This window comes from Symsagittifera roscoffensis, chromosome 10, assembly GCF_963678635.1.
Source record: "Symsagittifera roscoffensis chromosome 10, txSymRosc1.1, whole genome shotgun sequence".
In the NCBI taxonomy this organism is placed as follows: Eukaryota; Metazoa; Xenacoelomorpha; order Acoela; family Convolutidae; genus Symsagittifera; species Symsagittifera roscoffensis.
This window is the reverse complement of record NC_087071.1, coordinates 43,732,352-43,756,914: the sequence shown is the minus strand read 5'-3', so window position 1 is coordinate 43,756,914 and position 24,563 is coordinate 43,732,352. Positions and strand designations below refer to the sequence as shown.

Sequence of the window (24,563 nt, the reverse complement as noted above, 5' to 3'; positions counted from 1 at the left end):
TTGGCATGTTTTTTTTTAAATTTGAAAACTAACCTTATTTTTTTTGATAGATCTAGTTTTTTTTCTATTTCTTAGATTGTTTTTTTTCCATTCTTACTTAGCGGCTTTCTTGTTTTATAACGGAAGTGGTGCGAAGCTCAGGTTCGCCTATAAGTAAAACATTGAATTTTTCTTGTGAGCCATTTTTACTCAATGAGTTGAATTGTTACCGGTATGAAAGTGAGATCTACCGAGAGAGTTGAATTGTCCTTGGAAACAAATGTTTGATTTCGCAAACCAAGCAATCCATTGAAATTGACATTCAAATGTGAATGAAATGTTGTTCGGTTAAATAGCCTGAGTAGAAAGGTCGTTGTTGGCTTAACTTTATTAATAGTTTGATTGATATAAAAATGAGGCCTGTAATTTACTTCAAAAGAACCAATTTAATGATTTTCCATTTCACATTAACTTTTTTGATGCTTTTTTCTTACTCAACTCATGGAAAAGTATCGAATTCTGGTGATGGAAAAACGGAAAAACTAAGTTATAAACCAATATCGACAATTGTGAATGGATTGGATAGCAAACCTAGATTGTTCTATGTGCGTGTGGCGACTGCGGTGGATTTGACTTGTGGCGGGGCAATAATCGACCCCCTGTGGGTCATAACTGCTGCCAGATGTGTATTTGAAGGCAACGGTAAGGACGGAACAAGGCTTCAGTTAGTAATAAAAATGGTTTCCAAGTGAGGTCATTACACGAGTTTGGAAACATTACGAGGCCAAACTGTGCACTGGATAGGCGCACAATTTTGTGTCTGCATGTTCCTGGATTCCATAGAAAAGTCTTTAAACATGTTAAAATTTTGTCGGAACGATCAAAGGAAAGTAAAAAAAAGAAGAACAAAGGGAGTGTCCTTGTTGCGGAATCCCCTTACACTTCACAAAATGCACAGTTAGGCCTCGTAATGAATAAGGAATTCTTTTACAGAATCATCACTTGGGAGAGCGCCATAAGAGTAGTACCTAGCCTGTTTTAGGCGTCTCAAATGAGTAGTAATTTAGGAGTTTGTCAAACAGATGCTTGGGATCGATCTGTAAAGATTTCGAGAATGCTATTAACTGTGGCGGACTTCTGCAGCTTTTGCGGTTGCATGTAACTAACTCGAATAACAGCATACACTAAACAATAAAGCTGATGCAGCTTTCGATTTGAATGACGATTTTTTTAGTTATCACTTTTAATCTTCAAATCTCGTGTCTGAGAACTGGAAAATGTCTAAATGATTTTTTTTTGCTTTTCTCAGAACATTTCCCCCTCAGAAATAGCATACCCAAGGTAGAGTAAGTTTTTGATTGAATTGAATACAAAGAATTATTTCTCGTGAACTTTGTTCAATGGATTATCTCTTGGAGAAATCGCACAGGAGGATTCTGTTGACATTTTACATCTTTTTTGAGCATGTTTGTATTTTAAATACCCGTTCTCATTGAAATTTGTATTTTATTTCGGTTGCACAAGTACTAACTACGTTTTGGTACAGCTCTTTAGTAAAATTTTTATTTCTTATGTAAAGGTTTATTCAGCTTAAATCGTATGTTATATTGGCCTAATAGTCTATTTTTATCTCATTTATTGAACAAAAAATTTGTTGGTGGAAGGCGGCGTGTAACCTTCATTTTTATGCTAGGGGGATCAATTTTTTTCATGCTAGGTTAAAAGGATATTTTTTTCGGCGCAATGGTCGTATAATTTAGCTTTGTTGGCTTACTTACCGAGTTGTTATTTTTGTTCAAATGCTATTCTAAGATCGGCAGTTGTCTTTCTCGAAAGTTTTTCAAATGAGTTTCATTAGCAAATGGTGCGAAGCTCGACTTCGTCTCTGTGTAATCATTCGACCACCGAAAGTGAAAGTCAGCAAAATGATACAAGCTGCAGATAAAACTTACTTTCGAAAAGTTTTTTCATTTCCTTTTAAACATTTTCGGTAACAAACAAGAGTTTTTTTTGACGAAGGGACTAGTCGCAGCATTTTCGGTCTTTTGCACAGTGATCTTCTTGCGTTTGCATATTTTTATAGCCTGCTCATTAGTTGGCGATAATATTGCGAAGGAACTGAATTTTTCGTACTAATCAACTACAATGAATGTAATGTCTAAACAGAACGACTTTAGATCTGAATACCGATAAAATTCGAAAAAAAAATCCTTTGGAGGGTTTTTTACAAACTACTTGAATCACTATTTATAGAGTTGGAAATTGAAACCTTTTTTGAGACGGCAGAATTGCTATTTTCATCCAACATTGATATCAAATTTTACTAGTCTTTTTTTCAGCTAAGTTGAGTGTGCTACGAAGCGTATATATTTTTTTCCAACCAAGATGCAGAATTTATTGCTCTTTTTGAAGCTTAATTGCATAGTGCTTAAGCTAAATTGCAGTAAGCTAAATTTCCTGATGTTTCTACATTATTCAATAAGAATTTCATTTGAGACCTTTTTAAGTAGTCCCAATGTTCTCATTGTTCCGACCATTTGAAAAAAGGCAGAGGAAATTTGTAGTCAAGTGTGTTTTAGTTTTTTTTGTTTTTCGCGCAAAGTCAGGTACCACAAATAATAATTGGATTGAGTTGAGTGATATATCATATTAAAAATCTTTTAGTCGTGATACGAACGACATTGAAAAATTTCGAAAAAATCGCAGTGTCAAGAAAAACGGGTTTGAAGTTCGTGGGTTTTCGTCTAATTTTGACAGAGTAAAGTGGCAGTAACTTAATAATTTGTTCATTCATTTAGGCTGAAAAAACAATTTTCTAAACGTAAACTATTTTTGAAAGCTATATATTGGGCACTTTCTTGGCAAAATTGGTATCGAGTTTTTGTAAAGGTTACCATCAAAAAGTTTTTTAAACATAGCAAAAGACTGCAATTTCAAAAGAAGGATAGACGATTGCTGTGCAAGTAGCACAGAATGTTCAGACCAGATTCATAACAACTGCAAATAAAAGTTCTTCAAATTACAAAGTTCTACTAATCAATGTCGTTTTTTGTATGAGGTGTGATGCGAAAACTTTACATACGCGTAAAAATAGTAAACTAGCTTCTTGCATAGATAGACTCTCGGCCCTTCTTTATAGAGCGGGAGACAGGTAACTGCTGAGATGAAGGACCCAGTTTTTTTTATACAAGAATGATGAGAATTTTTTCACAATGGGGACAATTGCTGACCGGCTTGCTTTAACAAGTCGATTAGTTTCTTATTTTTCTGTTTTGCTTAGCTTCATTAAAATTGTTAATTTAAAATTCTGTAGCCCGGATATTTTTTGCCTACAAAAATACGTTTTTTCAAAAGATAAAAATACAAAAAACACGCTTTTTTGAGGATACAAGGCCACTAGGATTTAGATATTTAATTGCCAGTTTAGTTTTGTTAGAAAAAAAAATTAAACTCATCTACAAAAGCTGCATGATAAGTAACCGTTTCTCTATTTGATATTTGATGGAAATGATTTTACCTCGATGTCTGCCAGCAATATCTTTAAAGTGTTTGCTAATCTTTCATACCTTTATTGATTTATCAATATTTTTTTACAGAATTTTTTTAACGAAGTTGCTTCTTTTTTAGAAGTCTCAATCGATTTTTATGCGGTTTTTTTATCAAAATTTTTGAATCAGGCGCTGATTGTCTTATGTTATGTGAAACCTGATGGATTTCTCAAACATATTTTTTTGATATGTTATTTGTTCCAAAAGAGCGTAAGTATTATGTGGAATCTCTATGATCCCCTCAGATACTCATGTGTGATACCTGAATTTGTGAGGGAAAACACGCCCGAATACAAAGTATCTCCCCACCTTGGTTGGTCGAACAAAAATGATCTCATTTTGCATGAAACGATTTTTTTAATAATAAATAATGCTTTTTTTCATTTGAAATCTACCAGCTTGAGGCGCTTAAAGTAGACAATCATCATACTTGCTTGATACATATATGACAGTTAAAGTTGATGCCAAAGTGATCTTAATACTTGCAGTATGGTTTCCAGCTATTGAATCTGAACGAAAATTAAATGGAAAAAAAATGCTGGTAAGACAATCCAGGTCAATAAAAAATTTATCTGATCCATCAATCTAACTTAAAAAAAGCAAAATAACGGTCAAGTTAAAAAAGTTTCTACTTATTCAGTATAATGAACTGTAATTAAGTTTGCAAAAATAAATTGAGATCATGTTGTTTTTTAGCTTCCAGGGTGCTGATTGAGTCTGGTGAATTCACTCCTCCGAAACAAAGTAACAAATTCTTCGTTGGAGTAGAGCAAATAATATTTGCACCCAAGTTAGTTAAAAGTGGTTTGAATCTTTTATGATGGTCACATTATAATTTTTCAATCTATTCGTTAAGCAGGTATTGTCTTACCTTGACTACTGTTTAGTTGAAGTGTGTTCTTTACTTTTTATTCTAAGTTTAGACTGGGTAGTTCGAAAGAGCATTTTATTATGGTGCAGTCATACATTGACAAATCTGGCATGAGAGGGAATCCCCCCATTATCGCAAATCACACGATTGACCCCTCAACTCCATGAGAAAAACGGATGGAAATGTTTCAACTAGCACTGAAAACTAGAGAAAACATCAAAAAAGAAAACCTTTTTGATTTCGTTGAAATTGTTGAAATCTGAATTTCTAACAGATAGAAGAGGAACAACACAATAAATCAACTACAGCAAGAACTGAACGTCTAGCTAGAAATCTAGAACAGAAATAAAAGTTCGTTGAAAAAAACGCCAAGCAAAAAAGAACTTTTTTCTTCAGACAAATTTCGACTTTTAAACTAGCCGTTTTTGACGCAATTTTTTTATATCATTCGAAAGCTTTTGTTGTCCTGAGCTTGAATTTGAAAAGATATTTCACCTGTGATCATTTTTCGTAAAGTTATGGGGGTTTAAAGATTGCCATTTTGGCCAATTTGGGACAATTAACGCGCGATAAATTTCGCGCTGTTAACGCGTAAGCGAGATTTAATCCGTCTTAGAAATCGTTCCAAATTGGTTCAAGGAAACTTATTTGCCATAAGTGATTTGTTAATAGGCGCACAATCTAATAGGCGCACGCTCTGTTAATAGGCGCACGCTTTGTTAATAGGTGTACTTATTATGACGTGTGGGGGGATGTTTTTACATAAAATCTCAAATTTTTTCAATTTTTTTTTATTATTTTGAAATTTTTCATCTTTTTAATGCTCCATAGACCTTAAAAGGCAGTCGGAACATTCAGGGCTTCGCCCTGATACGAGCAGTCTTGTTTGTTTATGACATTGGTTTATTCGAGGAAGAGACAGATTCAATTTTCCAACAAAACGAAGCACAAATTGAATCACTTTTAGAAACTCATTTAATTAAAGAGCAGAAGTGTACCATTCTATCTTGTAACCCCATTAATATAAAATTTGGATGATAAAAATCTAGCGAACACCACAAAAACTAGAAAGTCGAAGGTAGGTTTATAAAATCAGTTTTTACTACTTGCAAGAAAGGCACGTAAATCAAACTCGAGTGAGACTCGGAAAAAAACAATAAACGGATATTTAAGAATAAGCACTAGATGCCAAACATACACGAACTGGTAAATCACGTCAGATCTATTTTGTTCAATAACTCCAAAGAGGAAGTATGTTTTACTAATTCAGAATATTTTTGAACTCCCCATAAAAAGATTTTTACTGTAAAAAGGCCAAGATATATAAATTCTTTAAAAAAAAATTAAGGGTTAAGTTTTGAAAATTCTGAAACACGTGGGATCCCATCCGAAGATAAAATCACTGCAATTAACTCTACAATGATTCCTCGGAATTCAAAAATTTTTTCATAGTTTGGGTCGAATTTTCAATTCATGAAATTTGTTTCAAAATTAGCATCCTAAATGAGTCCCTTGCAATCTTTTTTGAAAAAGAAATCAACATTTAAATGCTAAAATTAACACACCATTGTTTTGAAAAACTCAAATCAAAAATTCTCAACCTGACGTAACGACAAACTTCGATGTAAAACGTAATATCAGAGTTAAAACCGATGCTTTCCACAACAGACTGGACATTTCCTTCCACAAGATTGATTGAAGAACAACTTGTGTAGGAAAAATCTGGTCGGTCAAAAGAACAATATCATTTTACACAACGCAAACCATTTTTGTTGAAAGAAAGAGCTTTCAAATGGGCTGAAATTTGAAATTTGAATTACTTTACCAGCTACATATACAACGCCAAAAGCAATATATTATGCCTGGAGGGAGATCCTAAAGAGCAGTGCTGCTCATCGAGTAGGATATCCTGGAGAGTGAAGAGAAGACAGCCAGCATCAACTCAACAAACAAATTAAATTAAGGGCTGAAATTGAAAAATAGTTTGTAGAGGTCCTGATTGTCTTTTAGGTAAGTTTGAAAAAATTGTTTGTAGAGTCTCAAACAACTAACTTCTGACATTTCATGTATATTAACAGATATCAAGTCATTTTGTTTTAAATTGTTAAAAGCCTGCACAATTCTAACTGTACGCGATCTCTGTTTAGCGGTAGTAGAAAATTTTGCCACTTTAATTAAGCCTTTCGCTTTGCTCCTGGTACATGGTCCACTTTTTTGGGAGTAAATCTGAGACAGAAAACCATTTTTTCTGTCCGATCGCAATTCCATAAGCAAGTACTTAAACATCTCAAAAAAGTATAAATCAAAAACAGTAAGCAACTTGTATTCGTCCATATTTTCTTTAATTGATTCATATCTACCTTTAAAAAAAATTGCTCTCAAGTTTTTTTTTGTAGTTTCATTATCTCGGTAAGGTGAGATTGGGATGTACTGCCGTATATTAAAATTCCATAAGTGATTGTAGGATTTACATATGCTTTGTAGAAGCGAAGCATCTGCTGTTTAGAAAAAAACATACCTAGCTTTCCAGACAATGCCACAAAATTTAGTTAACTTTTTGCACACATGTTCAATGTGAAATTTGAAAGTAAGTTTCTTATCAACAAAAATGCCTAAATATTTACACACATTTGTAATTTGAACTGTAGTACCAAAAGCAAAGTAATCTTTTGAAAAGTTAATACCAAATTTTATTATTTGAGTTTTACCAGGAATGACACAAAGTCCATTCGTTCTGAACCATCTATCCACTTTATTTAACGAACTATCAAAGCTATCGCAACAGTTTTTTTCTGCATTGCATATTGTAGTATCATCAGCAAACAGAACAACCTCAGATCCTTCAGCAATTTTCGGAAGATCATTTATATATATTAAAAACAAAAACGGACCTAAAACTGACCCTTGCGGTACTCCACACGACATAGAGCGACTAGAAAATATTTTATTATCAGTTTGAACAAATTGAAACCGGTGTGTAAAGTAATTTTTCAGAAGACAAAAAATCCGGCCTCTAAAGCCGTATTTTTCCAATTTTGCCAAAAGAAGATCATGATTTATGGTATCAAATGCTTTTTTGAGATCAACAAGACATGATTGACCAAACAATTTTTTGTCCCATCCCTCTCTAATAAATTCGGTGAATTCGATTAATGCGTCCACGCATGACTTTTTCTTTTGAAATCCAAATTGCTTTTCATAAAGAATCTTCTGCTTGTTAGCAAAAATATACATTCTTCTGAATATTATCCTTTCGAAAATTTTGCTGAGTGAACTGAGTAAACTAATAGGTCTATAATTTTCCAAAGATTCTTTTAAACCTCCCTTAAAAAAAGGAATAACTTTTGCAACTTTTAAACCTTGAGGAAAATAACTACTCTCAACACATTGGTTGAAAAGGCTGCAAAGTCTTACAGAAATTACAGGGAGCGATAATTTTATAACTTTGTTATTTATGCCATCATGACCATTTGAACCTTTATTTTTTAACATATATATGGCATTTTCAATTTCCTTGTGGGTAATTTCATAAAACACCATTGATTTTTCGATGCGATCTACATAACCCAACGCTTGTTTGTAATCAAATTCAGGATTTCTCAGTTTCTCGCCAATTGAGGCAAAAAATTCATTAAAAACATCAGCAGCAAAAAAACTCGTGTTTTTGGAGTTTTCTTTGCAAATTTCATTAAAGGCCTGGAACAGCGTTTTCGAATTTCTACCAATTCCAACTTTTTTGTCGTAATAAACTCTTTTTTCATTTCTTATTACCTTGGTTGCTAAGTTTCTAGCTTGAGAATATTTCAATTTATTCAATTCAGTGGGATTTTTTACCCACTTATTGAAAAGCCGATCGCGGTTTTTGAGGATCTTTTTGGTTGAGTCGGTAACCCATGACTGTTTTTGTGATTTCGATTTTTCTAAGGGAGCAAAACGATCAACTGATGAAACTATCGATTCAACTAAGAGACATAATTTTTCATTGGGATCACTAAGCTTATAAAATTCGACAATTTATTTTCTAAGAGGAACAAATATTTATAGATATTATCGTCACGGTAAAGATTTTCAAGATTTCTATAGCAGTAATCTTGCTTTTCTTGCGGATCAACATTCACGTAACCAGATATAATTACGGGAAAATGATCCGAAATGGTTGAATCCAGTGTTTTTACATGGCGTCGAAATTAGCAATTAAATGATCAATACATTTACTCGATGTTGGAGTAATGCGGGTTGGATCTCTATTGAAAATTTCAGCACCATAGCTTTTAATTAGATTAATATAAGATTTGGAAATTGGCTTGCAATCTAAAGTGTCGATATTAAAATCTCCACAAACAAGAAAATTAGTTTTCAAAGTATTTAAGTACAGAAGGTAATTCTCAAAGTGATTCAAAAAAACCTCATTTTTGCTCTGTGGGGGTTTATAGACAACGGAAACATTTGTCTTGACTGATTTATAAACGATGGATTTGTTGATGCATTCGAAATTAACCTCTACATTGTTTAACTGAAAATTCACATCGTCGCGCACATAAAACGCAAACCCCATACCTCGTTGATATTTCCGATGTTTAGAAATTAAGGGATGGTAGCCATCAAGATGATAGAGATTCAGACAATCATTATCACAGAGCCAGGTTTCGCATAGCGCAATAATCAAAGGTTTTTGTTCTAACTGATTAATATCTACAACGAGTTGGTCATGATGGCATCTGAGGGACCTTATATTTAAAAAATACAAAAAACTGTCTTTTAAGTCGCCCATTTGACGTTCTTCTACATTTCTCTCCATTACAAAAAAAATAGGACTTCAATCAAGTAGGTTGAATTTATTTGTTAGCTTCTTCTGTTACTGTTTTTTCTATATTGAGCGCTTCTGATTCATTTTAAATATTTAATTTCTTCGAGGCCTGATTATCAAGATTCAATGTTTCTGGCGATAAATTCCTCTCTGACCATCTCCTCGAAATACCAGGAGTTGAATTGGTATTTAGTTGAGCACCAGTATGGCGCCCGGTAATGAAGGATTTTTTGAACTGCTGGAGGATAGTTGTGAGGTCTTGGCCGGCTTTGATTGATCTGTTTTTTGGCTGCAATTTTAGCTAGTTGTTCCACGCCAGCAAGACTATTTACACTTTGGGAATAAAATGAGCCATTTGGTCGTTGGCAAAAAACTTTCACTTGGCAGTTATGTGTCGTTGTAATAAGATTCATGTTATCGCATTTCCTTTTAATTTCCATATCTGATTTCGGCAACCGTTCATTTATGAATAAACTTTTTCCCTGAACGCCCTTCTGCCCAGATAACATACGTCTCCTTCCGAAAATCTCATCTTTGTCCGAAAAATAGACAAATTTCAAAATGATTGGAACATTCTTACCAGAATCCTTGCGCGTCGGAAGAGGATGACATGCCTTGATAGCTCCCGGTGATAATACATAGCCACCAAAGTAATGGTAAACTAGGTTGCACATGTCAGAAATCAGGTTGGGGGAGTATGGGTTGATATCAAAATTCGAAAAAATTAGGCAATCTTTGCTCGAATATCTTTCCTGAAAATTTACTCGCTTTTCGAGATCAAAAACATTGTTTTTTAAGTCTATTATTTCCTGGGTCCTTTCATTTAATACATTTTCAAGAGAATCAACTCTTGCCAAAAGGCTATTGATAATAGGAATAATTAATTTAGGGTCAATAATGGAATCTGGGGGAAGATTTTTCAATAAATCAACGTAATTTATTGGATTTTTTTCGGCCATTTTGATGGTGAAGGTCAAATATTTCAAGCAATAAATCCGAATCAAAAAGCGCAACAATAAGAGCAACTAATCTCTAGAATTCATTTCGTCTCTGACGACGACAAAACCAAAGATAGACAACTTGATAGTCCGCCGGAGAAAAGAAACAGACAACCAGATACCTCTAACTAGCCATGCCAAGAAATTATTCTAAATTTATAAAAACATTAATCGAAAGAACGGGGAACCGACTTTCATACGTGAAAATTATACACTCCTTGGATTCTGCAATTAAAATAGCCACCGCTAAAACATTCCGGGAAATTGGATGTAGCGACCCGGGTCGAGATCCGCTACTTAAGAAAAGACTTTGTAAGTCGCGACGCATACCGTTTTTAGACTGGATTTCGCAGTTGCGCCGTGTGCTTAAGTCGCACCGTCAGTTTTTTCTTAAGTCGCGCCGCATAAGTCTTTTCTTAAGTCGCGCCGCTTAAGTCTTTTCTTAAGTCGCTCCGCTCAAGTATTTTCTTAAGTCGCGCCGCTTAAGTATTTTCTTAAGTCGCGCCGCTTAAGTCTTTTCTTAAGTCGCTCCGCTCAAGTATTTTTTTAAGTCGCGCCGCTTAAGTATTTTCTTAAGTCGCGCCGCTTAAGTATTTTCTTAAGTCGCACCGTCAGTTTTTTCTTAAGTCGCGCCGCATAAGTCTTTTCTTAAGTCGCGCCGCTTAAGTCTTTTCTTAAGTCGCTCCGCTCAAGTATTTTCTTAAGTCGCGCCGCTTAAGTATTTTCTTAAGTCGCGCCGCTTAAGTATTTTCTTAAGTTGCACCGTCAGTTTTTTCTTAAGTCGCGCCGCATAAGTCTTTTCTTAAGTCGCGCCGCTTAAGTCTTTTCTTAAGTCGCTCCGCTCAAGTATTTTCTTAAGTCGCGCCGCTTAAGTCTTTTCTTAAGTCTTAAGTTTTTGAAGGAAGCATTATCGCCCCGATTCAAGTAGGAACGATGAAATCGAAGGAAAGAAGACTGGCGCCAAGAACACTGCAAGAAGTAGCCATTACTCCGTCGGACAATCTAAAAAGGACTGGAGATTTCAGATTTTATCTGAAGACCGCCAAACCAAAGGGACAAAGACATCGTCACGGAACATCCGACGGAAACGATACCGGAAACTCGGACTTTCACGGAACAGGAAGCTCAAGAAATAGTGAATTCTCCGCCACTGACTGGGCTGAGAGTTGTTGTAATTCCTCCAAACTGTTATTTAACACGATATTACTTTGCATATAAGGATTGGGGGTGATTATGCTCAACGAAGGAGCTAAACTTAGTAATCAGCTCCGTTTGTTTTGATCATTGATTTCGATATAACATTTTTTTTCAACAATTGGTCTAATAATCAATTGGTTGGAAAAAATGGTTTATTAAATTGATAAAACCAGTGGTGTGCGCAGAAATTTTCTGGGGGGAGGGGAGGTGGTTTTTGAAAAAAAAATTGAAAAATCTAGTCCTGTTTTTTAGGTTCACCAATTTGAAGCTATTTCAAGCTCTCAGAAAATATTTTGAAGAACCCTATTTTGTCAAAAGTTTCCCTGATCCCCTACCCCCCCCCCCCCCCCCCTACTTCTCGGTACGCTACTGGATTAAACCAATAACTTTGATTGATTTACTAATTTACCAAACACTTTCTCACATTTTCTCTTCAGCTTCGATCTTCTCTCGGATCAAGATGACGTAGCTCTTCTGAAACTGAGAAGCAGTCGAGTCCTTCACAAACTATCCCGTTCCATTCGACTGTGCAGAGCCGAGAAACCCGAAGATACTAAATTCGGTCGGGCGGGAATGCATATTCACTTTTTTGCAAACCAAATACGATTAAATATTAATCACTTCAAGTATTATACGGTCGGTGCAAGTCAATTTTTTTTTCATTTTTTTAAGGTCGAGATTCGGTTTTTTTGGTGTTTTTTTCAGCGCTTGATATTAGTCCAAACATACAATGCTGAAAATGTAACTGCACCAACAAAGTTTATTTGCAAAAACATACCTCCAATTTTGATATTTTTTATCAGAATGGAAGCTGTTTGGCTCATGAAAAATGATACCAGTGTTTTGGTCTAATTTAAACTAAATTTGTAACTGTTACTTGAAAAGTTTTGAAAAAGAAAAAAGTCCCGTGAAATAGTGTTTCTGAACGGTTGAGAGTCCTAGAAATGGGCCTCTGATACGACTTGGGCAAATTGCCTAGCAAAATTTACAAAAAAAACTTTCTTAGTGCTTTAGTCAAATACTTGTAGATAATTAATCAACTTGCAAAGATTGCAGTAAGTTTTTTTTTGGTGCGAAATAGTAAAAAAAAATTGTGGTAGTAATCTGACATCCCCGCACAATTTCGAGGTGCATGCGGCATGGGAGTAAGTCTGACTGGCGATACCCGTCATCTGCAGGAGATGGTGTTTTGGGACCCCCTAGTGAACGACGGCCAGAGTGAAACTTGTAACCCATACAACATCTGTGTAGACACCTTGGCTGGGTCTAGTATATGTGTCTATGATCAGGTGATTTTACCTACCCTGATTCAATCACCCTGCTAAATTCGAAAATTTGTTTGATGGACAAAAAGTCTATGCCAATAAGTTCATTTCATGCTTTAGCATAGATTAAAAAACCTAAACAACCAACATAAAAAATGTAGACAATTTTTTTTGGAAACATTGAACCCCAGGGTCAGATTTAGGAGAGGGCGAGTGCGCGCTCCCCTTCATAGATTTTACCCTCCGCCTTTGCTACATCTTTAAGCCCACCAACCGTTAAATATTTTTAAAGACGTTTTAAGGGGGCACGCATTAAATAAATGATTATTTTTTTGCAGTTTCTTTTCATAATTGGCCCAAAAAAATTGTCCCGGTTGAGTTTTAAAAAAGTAGCTTGGGCTGAGAAGTTTTTGACAAAATATGGTCATTATAGTGTTTTTGGAGAGCTCAGAAAGATCATTTAATAGACCTGAGAAAGATAGATTTGATTCAAATCTTGTCGGGAAATCCTTGATACGCTTCCGAAGCGAAAAACTTGTTGAATGTTTTTGAATTTGTGTCGTTTTTTGTCTTCGTTTTATTTAATGATTTTTTACCAGTCCCAGTGCGAAACTTAAATTGTTGAAAGAATTCCTTTTAATCGTTCTGGCTGGCGTTTGTTTTTCTCTAGCTTCCGCAGTTCCATTTGATATAATTAACGTCCTTAGCTATTTTTGCCATTAACAAAACGTTTTTGAGTTTCGTGTTTTGATATACACATATTATGACTAGCCGCTTTAAAATGACGGTGTTTTTCTAAACAGTTGAATTGGTCTTCGTTAAAACCGTTTTTAGCCATGATGTGTGTATTGAAGCACGGATCTCAAAAAAAAATCTCAATGTCAAAAACATTAAGATAATCATGACAAAATGAACTGTGGAAAGAAGCAACGCAAAAAAATTTCGTCAAAAGATCATTAGCGAAAAGAAAAATTACTTTTCTCGTAGCAAACTGCAGAAGCCTTCGGAAATGATCAGATGGAAACTTTTTCCACTGATTAAAACTTTGATTAATGAAATAACGATAAACGCTAAACAAAAACGCAGACAAAAAAACTACAATGCGGTTCTGTTCAAAAACAAGGGAAAGCAAACAATTAACAGAAATTTTTCATGACTCTCACTTACGCCATAAAAGTAAAATTAATAAAAAACATTGTTGTTTTTGAGACCCTTGACAACCGTTGAAAAAGAACAATTCTTTATAAGATTGAACAAAAAACTTTAATCAGGGCGGATATACCTCAATCAATTTTTTCTGCTATAAGTACCATACAATTTGCTGAACTGAATGATTTGACTGAAAATATTTTGGACATTATAAACTACGAAACAAAAATAGCAAAACTGATCCTTAAACAGAACAAGACTGCTCGTATCAGGGTGAAGCCTTGAATGTTCCGACTGCCATTTAAGGTTTATGGAGCAGTAATAACATTAAAAAATTAAATGAAATAAAACTAAATGAATTTTTTTTCTAAAATTTGAACTTTTTAAATGAAAATCATCCCCCCACACGCCATATAAAGTACAAAAGGATAGTTTTCGCTCTTTGTAACAAATGAATTTTGGCAAATAAGATACTTTCAATCAATTTGAAACGATATCTAAGACGGATTAACTCTCGGCTTACGCGTTAATAGTGTGAAATATATCGCGCGTTAATTGTCCCAAATTGGCCACAATGGCAATCTTTAAACCTCCGTAACCTTACGAAAAATGATCACAGTTGAAATATCTTTTTAAATTTGAGCTCAGGACAACAATACCTTTCGAAAAATATAAATAAGTTCCGTCAAAAATGGCTAGTTAAAAAGTCGAAATTTATCTGAAGAAAAAAAACCCACCCCGAGCACAAATATTCCGTTACTTTCGTATCGAAAGTCGGAACGATAAGGATAAAAGCTAAACAAAAACGCAGAAAAAAACTACAATGCGAATCTGTTCAAAAATAACTTCGCGAGGAAAAGCAAATATTTAACAAAAGTTTTTCATGACTCTCACTTACGCCATAAAAGTAAAAAATAATAAAGAACATTGTTGTTTTTGAGACCCTTGACAACCATTGAAAAGAACAATTCATTAGAAGTTCGAACAAAAAAAATGCTTTAAGCTGCCAATACTCAATCAATTTTTCTGCTATAAGTACCATACAGTTTGATGTACTGATTGATTTCAAACTAATTTGGAGGTTATAAACTTTACGAAATAAAATAGCAAAAATGATCCTAAACGAGAAAAACTAAATCATTCAAGACTATTTATCAATAAAATACCCGACAATCTATTAAAACAGTTTATCTACAACAGAACATAAAAACTTGTTGTAGGGCAAATTATACTGCATCCCACTAAGTTAGAACTCAGATCGAAACGAAGTACAGCTGGCTCTATTGCTTCTTCAGTTGGATCAACCCCGATTTGATTGGGATCACCAATCCATCGAAACTCATTGTTCAGTTTTTGATTTGAGAAAATTTTTTGATAATTTTGTTCACCAGCTTCTTCCGAACAAATGTTAAGATTACGGAAAAAGAAGACCAGCAAATGTTTTTATAGTCTGTGTGCATCAACCGAAACAAATCTCTGTAAAAGTGTTCAACAAGGCTCAATTCTGGGAACTCTAAACTTTTTGCTGTACAGTAGAAGATACATCAAAGTTGAATGAAAGTACAAATGTTTGTCCTTATACTGACGATACGGCGTCTTAAACTCATTCTCAAAAATCTATTCAAATTTTCAAATGTGGAAACTTGGGTTTGTATATCAATAAAAAGATTTGGGACCGATTTGGAGTTCAGGGACCAGTTTGATTTTTTACGAGGTTAAATAGACAACTTTGAAAGAAATCTTGTTGTTAAATATGATGACTCATCTCAGTATAAGGGCCGACATTCAAATTTAACTTAGAGAAAATTGATCATAAGATGACTAAACTTTTATTGTTCAAAACAAGTTTGAATCGGTACGATTTATGGCGGAAAACAACTATATAGAAGGCACAAGAACTTCTCTTTTTTTTTCTTCTAAGATCTGGAAATTTTTACCATTGACCCTCCTAATTTCTCCTATTTTTTCAAATTTATTTGCAATAATCTCGCCATGAAGTTAACATTTTTATACTTACATTTCTGCAGACTAAAATGTTAGGAAAAAATGATCTATTTAACTTAATTTCTAAATAATTTTCATAGTGGCAGTTTTTTTCCATATGTTCTTAATCTCATCGAACTTGACAAATATTTGGCGAAAACAACTTCTGTTACATCAATAGTTTCAAAATTGATAATAATTTGAAAAAAATACCGGTGCTTTACACTTCGTTTTTTAATCTCAATTGCTGTTTTTTTTTGCGCTCAGAGACGTCTGAAAAGAGACATAATTTGCCAAATGACGATTTCCCAGACTGGGTTTTTTCTAAAGATTCATTCAAAAAAATCAATTTCCTGAATGTTGACCAATACTTAGAAAGATTGGTTGGAAAAGCTGGCCTGGATATTTTAGCTTTTTGATATTTCAGCCAATTTTGAATCACTTTTGAACGTTGAGTACCAACCCCCCTATCTATTTACCAAGAAAACGTCCAATATTACGCGAAAAAAAAACGAACATATTGGGTTAATGGTGCTATAGTATTGTGTGCTCCAGGGCGACCCCCTCTACGCTTTCGATTGTGCCAACGAAGAACCTGAATGTCTTTTTGGTGTAGCTTCCTACTGGAACAGATCGCCCGAGGATCCCGATGAAATTTTTGGATGTGGGGGAGAAAGTGTCTTCACCCGGCTGAGTCACCTGACTTCGTGGATCGAAAGGACAATCAGACTCTACTGAGAAATACGCACGAAAGATTTAAAAAAAGATATATGATTAGGTGAATTGTACTAAGAAAAAAACATAATTACCAATTAATACAAATGATTTGAAGGACGAATAATTGTTATGGTAATTCAACTGAAGTTTATTCGAATTCCTTTTCAGTTGAACCCAATTCAGGTTCGCTGAAAAAAAATAACCGTTGCCCTGTTTTGCACTATTAAGTCTATTTATCCATCCATACTATATTTAATTGCTTATTGCATGTATGCATGGTCTGTTGCTTTTGTTTCAGACTTTTCTATCCAGACATACATTATCTTACTATGAAAAGTGTATGATTTCCATTTTATTTCTAAAATAGCGTTTTCTTCTACAAAGTCTTTTAAAACTAAATATGAGGACGCTCGTAGTTGATAAACAACGTTTAGTGGGGATCAAATTAGTTATAAAATTAAAAAAACTCCGAAACAATTCCAAAATTGGGAAAAAACTTATTTAATTCTTTTTTTTTTCAAGCCGCAAAATCATTTCTATGCTCATGCATTCATTTTTCGAAAAAAAAAGCAACTTAGCTTGCAAAATTGTAGTTGTTTGTCTATAACGTAATCAAGTCAGATCAGAATGTGTTTGAAGGGAAATCAGAATTCGTTTTTGTAGGGTGAGACAAAACTGAAGTATGCCGAAAACAGGCAGCGATTTGGAAACATTCAAATTTTTAAAAAGAATTTTTCGGCCGTTCACAAAAAATTTTCATTTTTCGATAAAATTATGTTTAGCGACCAAAAGTAAATTTAAATGGCGAATCTCCAAATGCAGTTTTTAATTAGGATGCTTACCACTTGACTTGCTGGGTTTCTCATACGAGATGTTGGTGGGTTATTATGCCTCAGGACTCAAAATAAAAACATAAAGCCAAACTCAAAATGTAAATTAATTTTACTGACGGACAAAATGCTACTCACGCACTCTCATAAAACAAAAAATGCGAGTCGTAGAGTTATCAGACAATTTTCTAGTTGCTTGAAATGCTTGTTTCCTCGGAGTGAAATTCTGTGCTTAGCATTTTTTGTCCCCCTTGTGTTCAAGCATTATGGACGATGGACGATGTCGCTATGTTTCAACTTAATCTTCAAATCAGTGCTTTTTAAGTCATCTACGACTATGCTTAAGTGATACATACAAAGTTTCATGGAATGAAACATAGATTTTGTGAGACTCATTTCTCTATATAAACGGATTTCAGCTAAAAAGTTCAGAATCCGGCGTCATAAATCTTTTTCGATTTATTATTACTTAGCCACCGCTGCTCATGGTTTTGAACTTATTTTGAAGTTTTGAAGTATAATTTTGATTCTTGTCCGCTCTATTATAGAGTAAACATTATTAGAAAATTTCTAAACTGCAGAAGCCAGCACGTTTATTTGTCTCAGTCAGTAAGAAGCTAACGTGATTGTGAAAAACGGAGGTGAGCTGTTTGAATCTCGTAGTAGGTTGGTTTTTTTTCGTTTTTGTTTTTCTTTTTGCTAAATTGTAGCTTTTTTTTTTATTAATTGCTCCTTTCTGATTCTGCTTACCTAGAGCAACTTCGGCTCTGTGCATAAAAATATCGGAATTAAATTTTTACAGAAAAAAAACAAATCCAAATTGTTTCCAAATCTATTGTTTCTTTCATTATAGGTACTTGATTTTAGACCATTGAGTAGAGCTGCAATTCAGATTACCTGAGAGGTTCTTAAATACTTTTTTGAAGCTTAAATTTGAATAAAATTTTTAAAAGAATTTGTACGAGGCAGTTTGCCTTGTGACATATATTTGTTTTTGTTGGTATAGACGCCTGTATATAGACACATGGGTAGAATTGCAAGTTCCCAAATAAAATTTTAAACTCCCAGCTATTTTTTTTTAGGAGAAGGATGTTTGAAAGTGATTTATAAATAGTTTTGTGTTCCATTCTAACTCAGTTTTTTTTTGTTTTCTATGCTAAGATATTTTCCTTGCTGAAGCTGGTACTAAAAATAATCATTGGAATGGGTCGAGTGATACATCATCGGAAAGCTCGTTCCATCGTAATTCTAACGACGATAAAATACCTTGAGAAATTTTTTTTTTCAGCTTTGAGAAAAACGGGTTTGAAACGTTTCCTTAAATATTTAATGAATTGGATTGCTTTTTATGTCATTATAAAGCTTTTTTAGTCCTTATAAGCACGTGATTGAAAAATTTGAAAAAGTTTTCTCTGCCTCGAAAAAACTCGTTTTGAGAAAACCACGCTGGTGAAAAAAAAAACTTTTTTCCAGGAAAACTACTTTTGGAAGCTTCATTTAGCGCTTTCTCGGCAATGATGAGTTTTTCTTAATATTAGTTTTCGCTTTACTTTTTCATAAGCAATTGTTGTGAATTATGCCTAAGTTTCTTGCCTAAGCGTTTGGTTACTTTTCTCATCTCAACATGCGAAAGAAGAAAAAGAAAGTTATTTAATTGAAAAACTTACGTTCAGCATTTTTTGCACGTTTGTAACTAGTTCGCAGACAACAAATACGGAAACATGTCAACGTATAACTTTAAAAATATATCAAGTTTTTTCAAAATTAAACAGTAAAAGATCATTCTTGCATTGTTCATTTAGCTCATAAAGTTTTGGAACATATGAAAAGTATTTTCTTATATCACCCAATACCATCTCATTGACTTTACTAGCACCGTTATAATTACCAGGTTGACCTTTACCCATCGAAAGCGCTAGTCATACAGTTTTAATCAGTCTGTCAATTAAAAATTCTAATCATACCTACATAATGTATGCCATCTCGCCAACTAATTTGATTGATTTGGTCTTTGTAATTTGAAAGCTATATTTTTATTTCGTTGCATACTTCTATTAATCTGTGAGGTTTCAAATCTTTTTTTTTCAATTTTTGGGTAAAACTCTACAGGAACACGAAACACTGGCAGCATATTTCGCTTCTTACCAGCCATTTTTTCCTATTTCCTTTTAAAAACCTCTTTAAAATAATTGCAGACTTTTTCCAAAATAACAGGGATGCTTCTAAGAGCGTGATTACTTTTTCTGAGAAAGACAACCGCGATTAAACTTCTAATGCAATACACGAATGCTAATCACTAGGTTATCCCGATATCAGCCCGTTTCTACCCGATAGACACAACATATAACATTTAATTATATCGTGATTCATAAAATTGTCATGTTAAATTAATCTTTTATATTGAAAACCATTCAAATATTCCGGTTTTGGTCCTCCCTATATTTGCCAGTTTTAGCCTAAATAAGAAGCCCATTCCAATTTTGTGTTGTTTCAATTTTTTCGACCAGGTTATTTAATGAGCTTGAGGACGAACAAAATATAGTCGAAATAAAACTAAAGCACAAAAAATAAAGATTTTCAGCAGTCAATCAATACCTGCCATAAATATATATCAATGGTATAGTGAAAAAAGCTGGGACATAGATCTTTATTAAATCTTTTTAATTGTACGACGAAATATGTGATAATGCGAAAGAGAACTGTATGGCTGGGAGTGTCAGTCAACCCGGGTAGAGTGTTTTTGTTTTGTGAGATATAACATAGACTGCATCATTACTTGAAATCACATGTTTCAAAAATTCTAATCACTACATCATCTCGCAAGGAGAAAATTTATGATAAGTTTCAATTCATAATAATTCAATAGAAAATCAATCGCGTTAGTACCAAAATATTCAATTGGCCTAAGACTTTTAAGCCGACTAGTTTAAGTTCTTGGTTTAAGGTCGCCAGTGAGCGCGCTATGCGCGCGTCGCCGTTTTGCGGTGATAACCGGCTCTAATTTTCGTATAGACTCCTACCCTCTGTTGCCAAGCTCGCAACACGTTGGCGCGACTGCGACGGTCACTATACTGCTGTTTAGTTTTCTTCTGTTTGAACAGTAGAAAATTAATGTAATAATTTGTTGGCTCACAGTTTGACCAATCAGAAATCGAGTTGAATAATTTTGGTAAAAATGGGACCGATTTTTCTTTTTGGTACAATTGAACGTTGGTACAAATGAGACTTCACCTTAGTAAACTTAAGATGTAGTAGAATCCGCAAATTGAAAGAGGAATACGCATAAATAAGCGGAGTCCATTGACATTTGCGGGTTCCGCTTACATTTGCGGAATCCGGAACATCTACCTATCATCGCTCTTTGAGGATTTTGCAACAATACTAATAAGCCAAAAAAATGAAATTACAAGTATTTTTACGAGGACTCCACAAAGATTTGTAAGTGGAATCCACTTACAATTTGGAACATGATAGAAGACTTGTCTATGGAATCCAGGAACATTCAGACACCAAATTGTGCGCCCATCTAGTGCTCAGTTTGGCCTCATAATGTAACAACAAACGTAAGCAGATATTTTAAAAAATCCTTGTGTTAATTTTGCTACAATGAAGTAAGTGCACGTAACGTAATGAATAACAAAAACCCGATAATAATTGTGCATAATTTGCAATAAAAAATCAGCAGTCGATTATGAAGCGAATTATTGCAAAGTATATAAACACAAATTGAGCCCAAATTTTCCACAACAAATAATTAACCACAGTTATTCTAAAGTACAAATCAATTACATACTGCAAAAGCTCACAAAAACGTTTAAAATTAATATATAAATCCAAAATATTACTGAATTTAGCTTCGAAAGGTCTCGTTGAAGTAATGTGATGGACTAAATTCAACGATTTCTGATTTACATTCTGCAGAAGCATGAGATCACCCGAAATCAACTTGAAATTTATAAAAACAAGAATAATAGTTTCAAATTGCATCTTTGAGTTTTGAATTGCATAAAGATTGCACCTTTTTTGACAACGTTGTTCGATATCAAAAATTATATTTAAGCGTCTGCAACCAAAATTTGACAAGGCTATGACTGAACAATTAGCTCGAGTAGCGAAACTTGGCAAAACATTAACAATACTCACACTTTTCTAGTTGTTTGCAGCATTTTCTGAGGAATTAATTGAATTGTGGAATTTTAAAAAAACTGCCGAAATGCCGTTTTGGTCTTTTTTGGAAAGATTTGACCAGAAAATCGATTTTTTTTTCGTTGAACCCACCCTAATTGACCTTGGAGCCTTTAGGAAAATTATGGAGCTGTCAGAAGTATGGGTCGGACAAAAACTGATACCATAAATAATTCCCGAAGAAATGACCCTTTGAGTTATGAGCTCCCCCCCTTCCGCCCAAAGATGCCTCTGTTTCCCCGCCCAAAGCATGTTTACCATTAGGTAGAAGAGGAGGGGGTATTTGAGTTTCATCTTGGTGCCTTTGAACTCGAAATTAGAGTTGAAATAATCGAACTAGCCTTATCAATCGCCCCAGAAAAAGACCAACCCGCATCCAGTTCCAAGCGTTAATAATCGATTATATTACGATTTTAGTACCAGTCTCACTAAAATTGCGAAACAATCGATTTTAATCAATTAATAATCAATTATAATCTCTCTTTTTAAAATCAAAATATAATTAATTATAATCCATTATAATCGATTATAATCGATTATTTATTCGTCTATTTTTCGACACAATTATAATCGATTATAATTGATTATAATCCATTTTTTTATTCAAATTTCTATTTCATTAGTTTTGCACAAAAATCCATTATAATCGATTATAATCGATTATAATCCCTTTTGTTTGTCCATTTTTGTCTTCAAAGTTGCAACTAAAATGTTTATATTTTATGCTTTTTGTGGACGTTGGTTCCAATGAAAAATGAGAAAAATATTTTTAAAGTTTTCCAATTAATTCAAATTTATAAGTTTTTTTTTCATTTCTTCCCCAATAGAGTTGTTTTGCGATGCATATTTTAAGCTTTTTTGAACACCAAAACATCAGCAAATTGATTTAGTTTCATGATTGATTCGGAAAATTTATTTTTCATCTACCGCGAGAACCTTTCCACTCATATGAAAGGATCTCTATGAAACTTTTGTTTCGTGGTAAAACTTTGTGTTCAGATGAACCAAAGTGTTCGAGAGATCTCTCTTTTAGAGATTTTCTTATTGACACAAAAATAATAACCCATAAGATATAATTCGAAAAAAGAAAAATTGTGGCATATTAAGAGATTATAATCGATTATAATCGATTATAATCGATTATAATTGATTTTAAGGGTTTTTAGTAAGAACTATAATCAATTATAATCAATTATAATCGATTATAAAAGATTATAATCTCTTGGAAAATATCACGATTATAATCAATTATAAATCCCTTAAGGACCTAATTTTGGTAATTATAATCGATTATAATTGTCAAAAAATCATCATAATAATCCGTTATAATCGATTATTTACGCCTAAACTTGGATGCGGGAAGAGAATAAAATTTGGCTATTTTTCCTTTCCTCCCACCTTTCGCGAGCATCAATTTTATGGTATAAATGAGTGGGTCTTCAAGGTGAAATATGAAGACTAAAAATGTTTGCCATGTACTAATAAGTCCGCATGTCAATTTTCATACCAATCGGACAATGTGAAAAAAAAATTAAAAAATCGCTGGTGGGATGGAAAGGGAAAAAAAGCCCTTGTGGTGGACTAAAATATTCGTCTAAGCTGTCAATTATCACTTTTAATTCATCCACCAAAAACTATCAAGTACATCACTTCTCAAGTTACCAAGTATACCACTTAAAAGTTTCTCAAAATTTTTCAAAACCACCATAAAATTTTTCCATCAAATCTATGAGCATCAAATATAGGGGGGGGGGGAATTGGGGATGAGGGGGGTGTCGCAAATACTTATCCTGACCTTGAACTTGACTTTGGCGCCGCACTTAAGCTGCTGAACTTCTTGTGACCCCGAGCATGCGTTTGACCTTTGACCGGAAGTAGCTGTTCATGATTAAGTACAGCAACGGGTTGATTGAGAAGTTCAAACAGAAGAACGTCTGCACCGCCACTTTCAGACTCTGATTCGAAGGAGAGGCAAATTTGTACAACTCGGGTCAGCAATTTCTCATATATTTTTAGATGAATTTAGGATCGCATTAACCATCCCCCTGTTGTAATGAGGTTCTTTACAATGTGCATAATTTACAAAATTCTCTAGAAGAGGGGGAGATTTAATAGTTAGTTCTTTTTATTCGTTACTAAACGCCATGGAGAGATTTGAAGATAGTTATTTATTTTAAAAAATCCTGTTAATTATATTTTTTGCCTGTTCATGTTTCAAATAAATCTCCGTTAACGAGTCACGAAAAAATAATTCATGATTTTTTATTTAACAAATTTGTGTTTGTCTTAAAATGTAAAACGGTTTTGCCACTTTAAAATTTCAATCAGTTAAAGTTACATGGATTTACCACGAGTATAATATCATTTGTATTAATTTAACCTGTCCAATATATTACATGAGTAATAACTGTTAATGAGACTGATCACCTTTCAGTAACGGCTCACGACAAAACGGAATCGAGTTTTTAAACCATATTATATATAGAACTGAAGAAAGCTCCGCCAAAAAAAAAATCAGCATGTATAGCAGTTGAAATAACCCCTATTAAACAACTTTTGATATAACAGGTTATAAAGGAACCTATTTGTACTACCCGAAAGATCATTTGCTCATTATTAGGGTACTCTATTATTGCAGAAAGAACGTTTTAGGTAGTATAAATAGGTTCCTTCAAAACATAAAAAATTAGTTTAAAAGTTTGTGATTTCTTTTCACAATAGGATATTGAAGTTGTGAAATTCAAATATTTTTAATGCTCATGCAACTCGATTCATTTGTGGTTTGTCGTATTGTTGCCTTGAAAAATGGTTTTTCTCGGAATTAAAAAAAAATCATAATAAAAGGAAACACTGCAACCAGAGCTTTTTTGGAATAAAATATTGTTGTAGCTTAATTGTTGAGCAGCGATGAGCAGCGTTCCAGAGAGCTTTCAGAAATCCAGTTATAAGAATAAGCAATTTTATGCCGAACAAAACCAATCAAAAATTAGGCTTAAATGAAAAGCAAAATTAATTTTCAAAAAACGGAAACGCA

The 24,563-nt window shown here is 33.8% G+C and overlaps 1 protein-coding gene and 1 long non-coding RNA gene across 2 annotated transcripts in view; one reads left to right on the top strand and one right to left on the bottom strand.

The window, feature by feature from the left end:
• The first annotated feature begins 318 nt into the window (after positions 1-318).
• On the top strand, positions 319-16,874 carry LOC134855418 (anionic trypsin-like). The gene is made up of 5 exons (XM_063871932.1): positions 319-681; positions 4,224-4,317; positions 11,838-11,962; positions 12,529-12,689; positions 16,353-16,874. The coding sequence occupies exons 1-5, from the start codon at positions 393-395 to the stop codon at positions 16,533-16,535; spliced, it is 852 nt and encodes a 283-aa protein (XP_063728002.1). The 5' UTR covers positions 319-392; the 3' UTR covers positions 16,536-16,874.
• Positions 16,875-23,397: 6,523 nt separating this feature from the next.
• The window catches only part of LOC134855121 (uncharacterized), a 28,507-nt gene continuing 27,341 nt past the window's right edge, over positions 23,398-24,563 (bottom strand). The window contains exon 3 of the long non-coding RNA XR_010164451.1: positions 23,398-23,484. This is a non-coding gene — a long non-coding RNA (uncharacterized LOC134855121). The remainder of the gene's footprint in view (positions 23,485-24,563) is intronic.

Bases quoted from the DNA above. Each gene is read 5' to 3' on its own strand.
- LOC134855418 (XM_063871932.1), top strand. From the start codon at position 393: ATGAGGCCTGTAATTTACTTCAAAAGAACCAATTTAATGATTTTCCAT. The intron at 682-4,223 runs GTAAGGACGGAA...GTTGTTTTTTAG, and splicing joins ATGTGTATTTGAAGGCAACG to CTTCCAGGGTGCTGATTGAG. The intron at 12,690-16,352 runs GTGATTTTACCT...TGTGTGCTCCAG, and splicing joins GTATATGTGTCTATGATCAG to GGCGACCCCCTCTACGCTTT.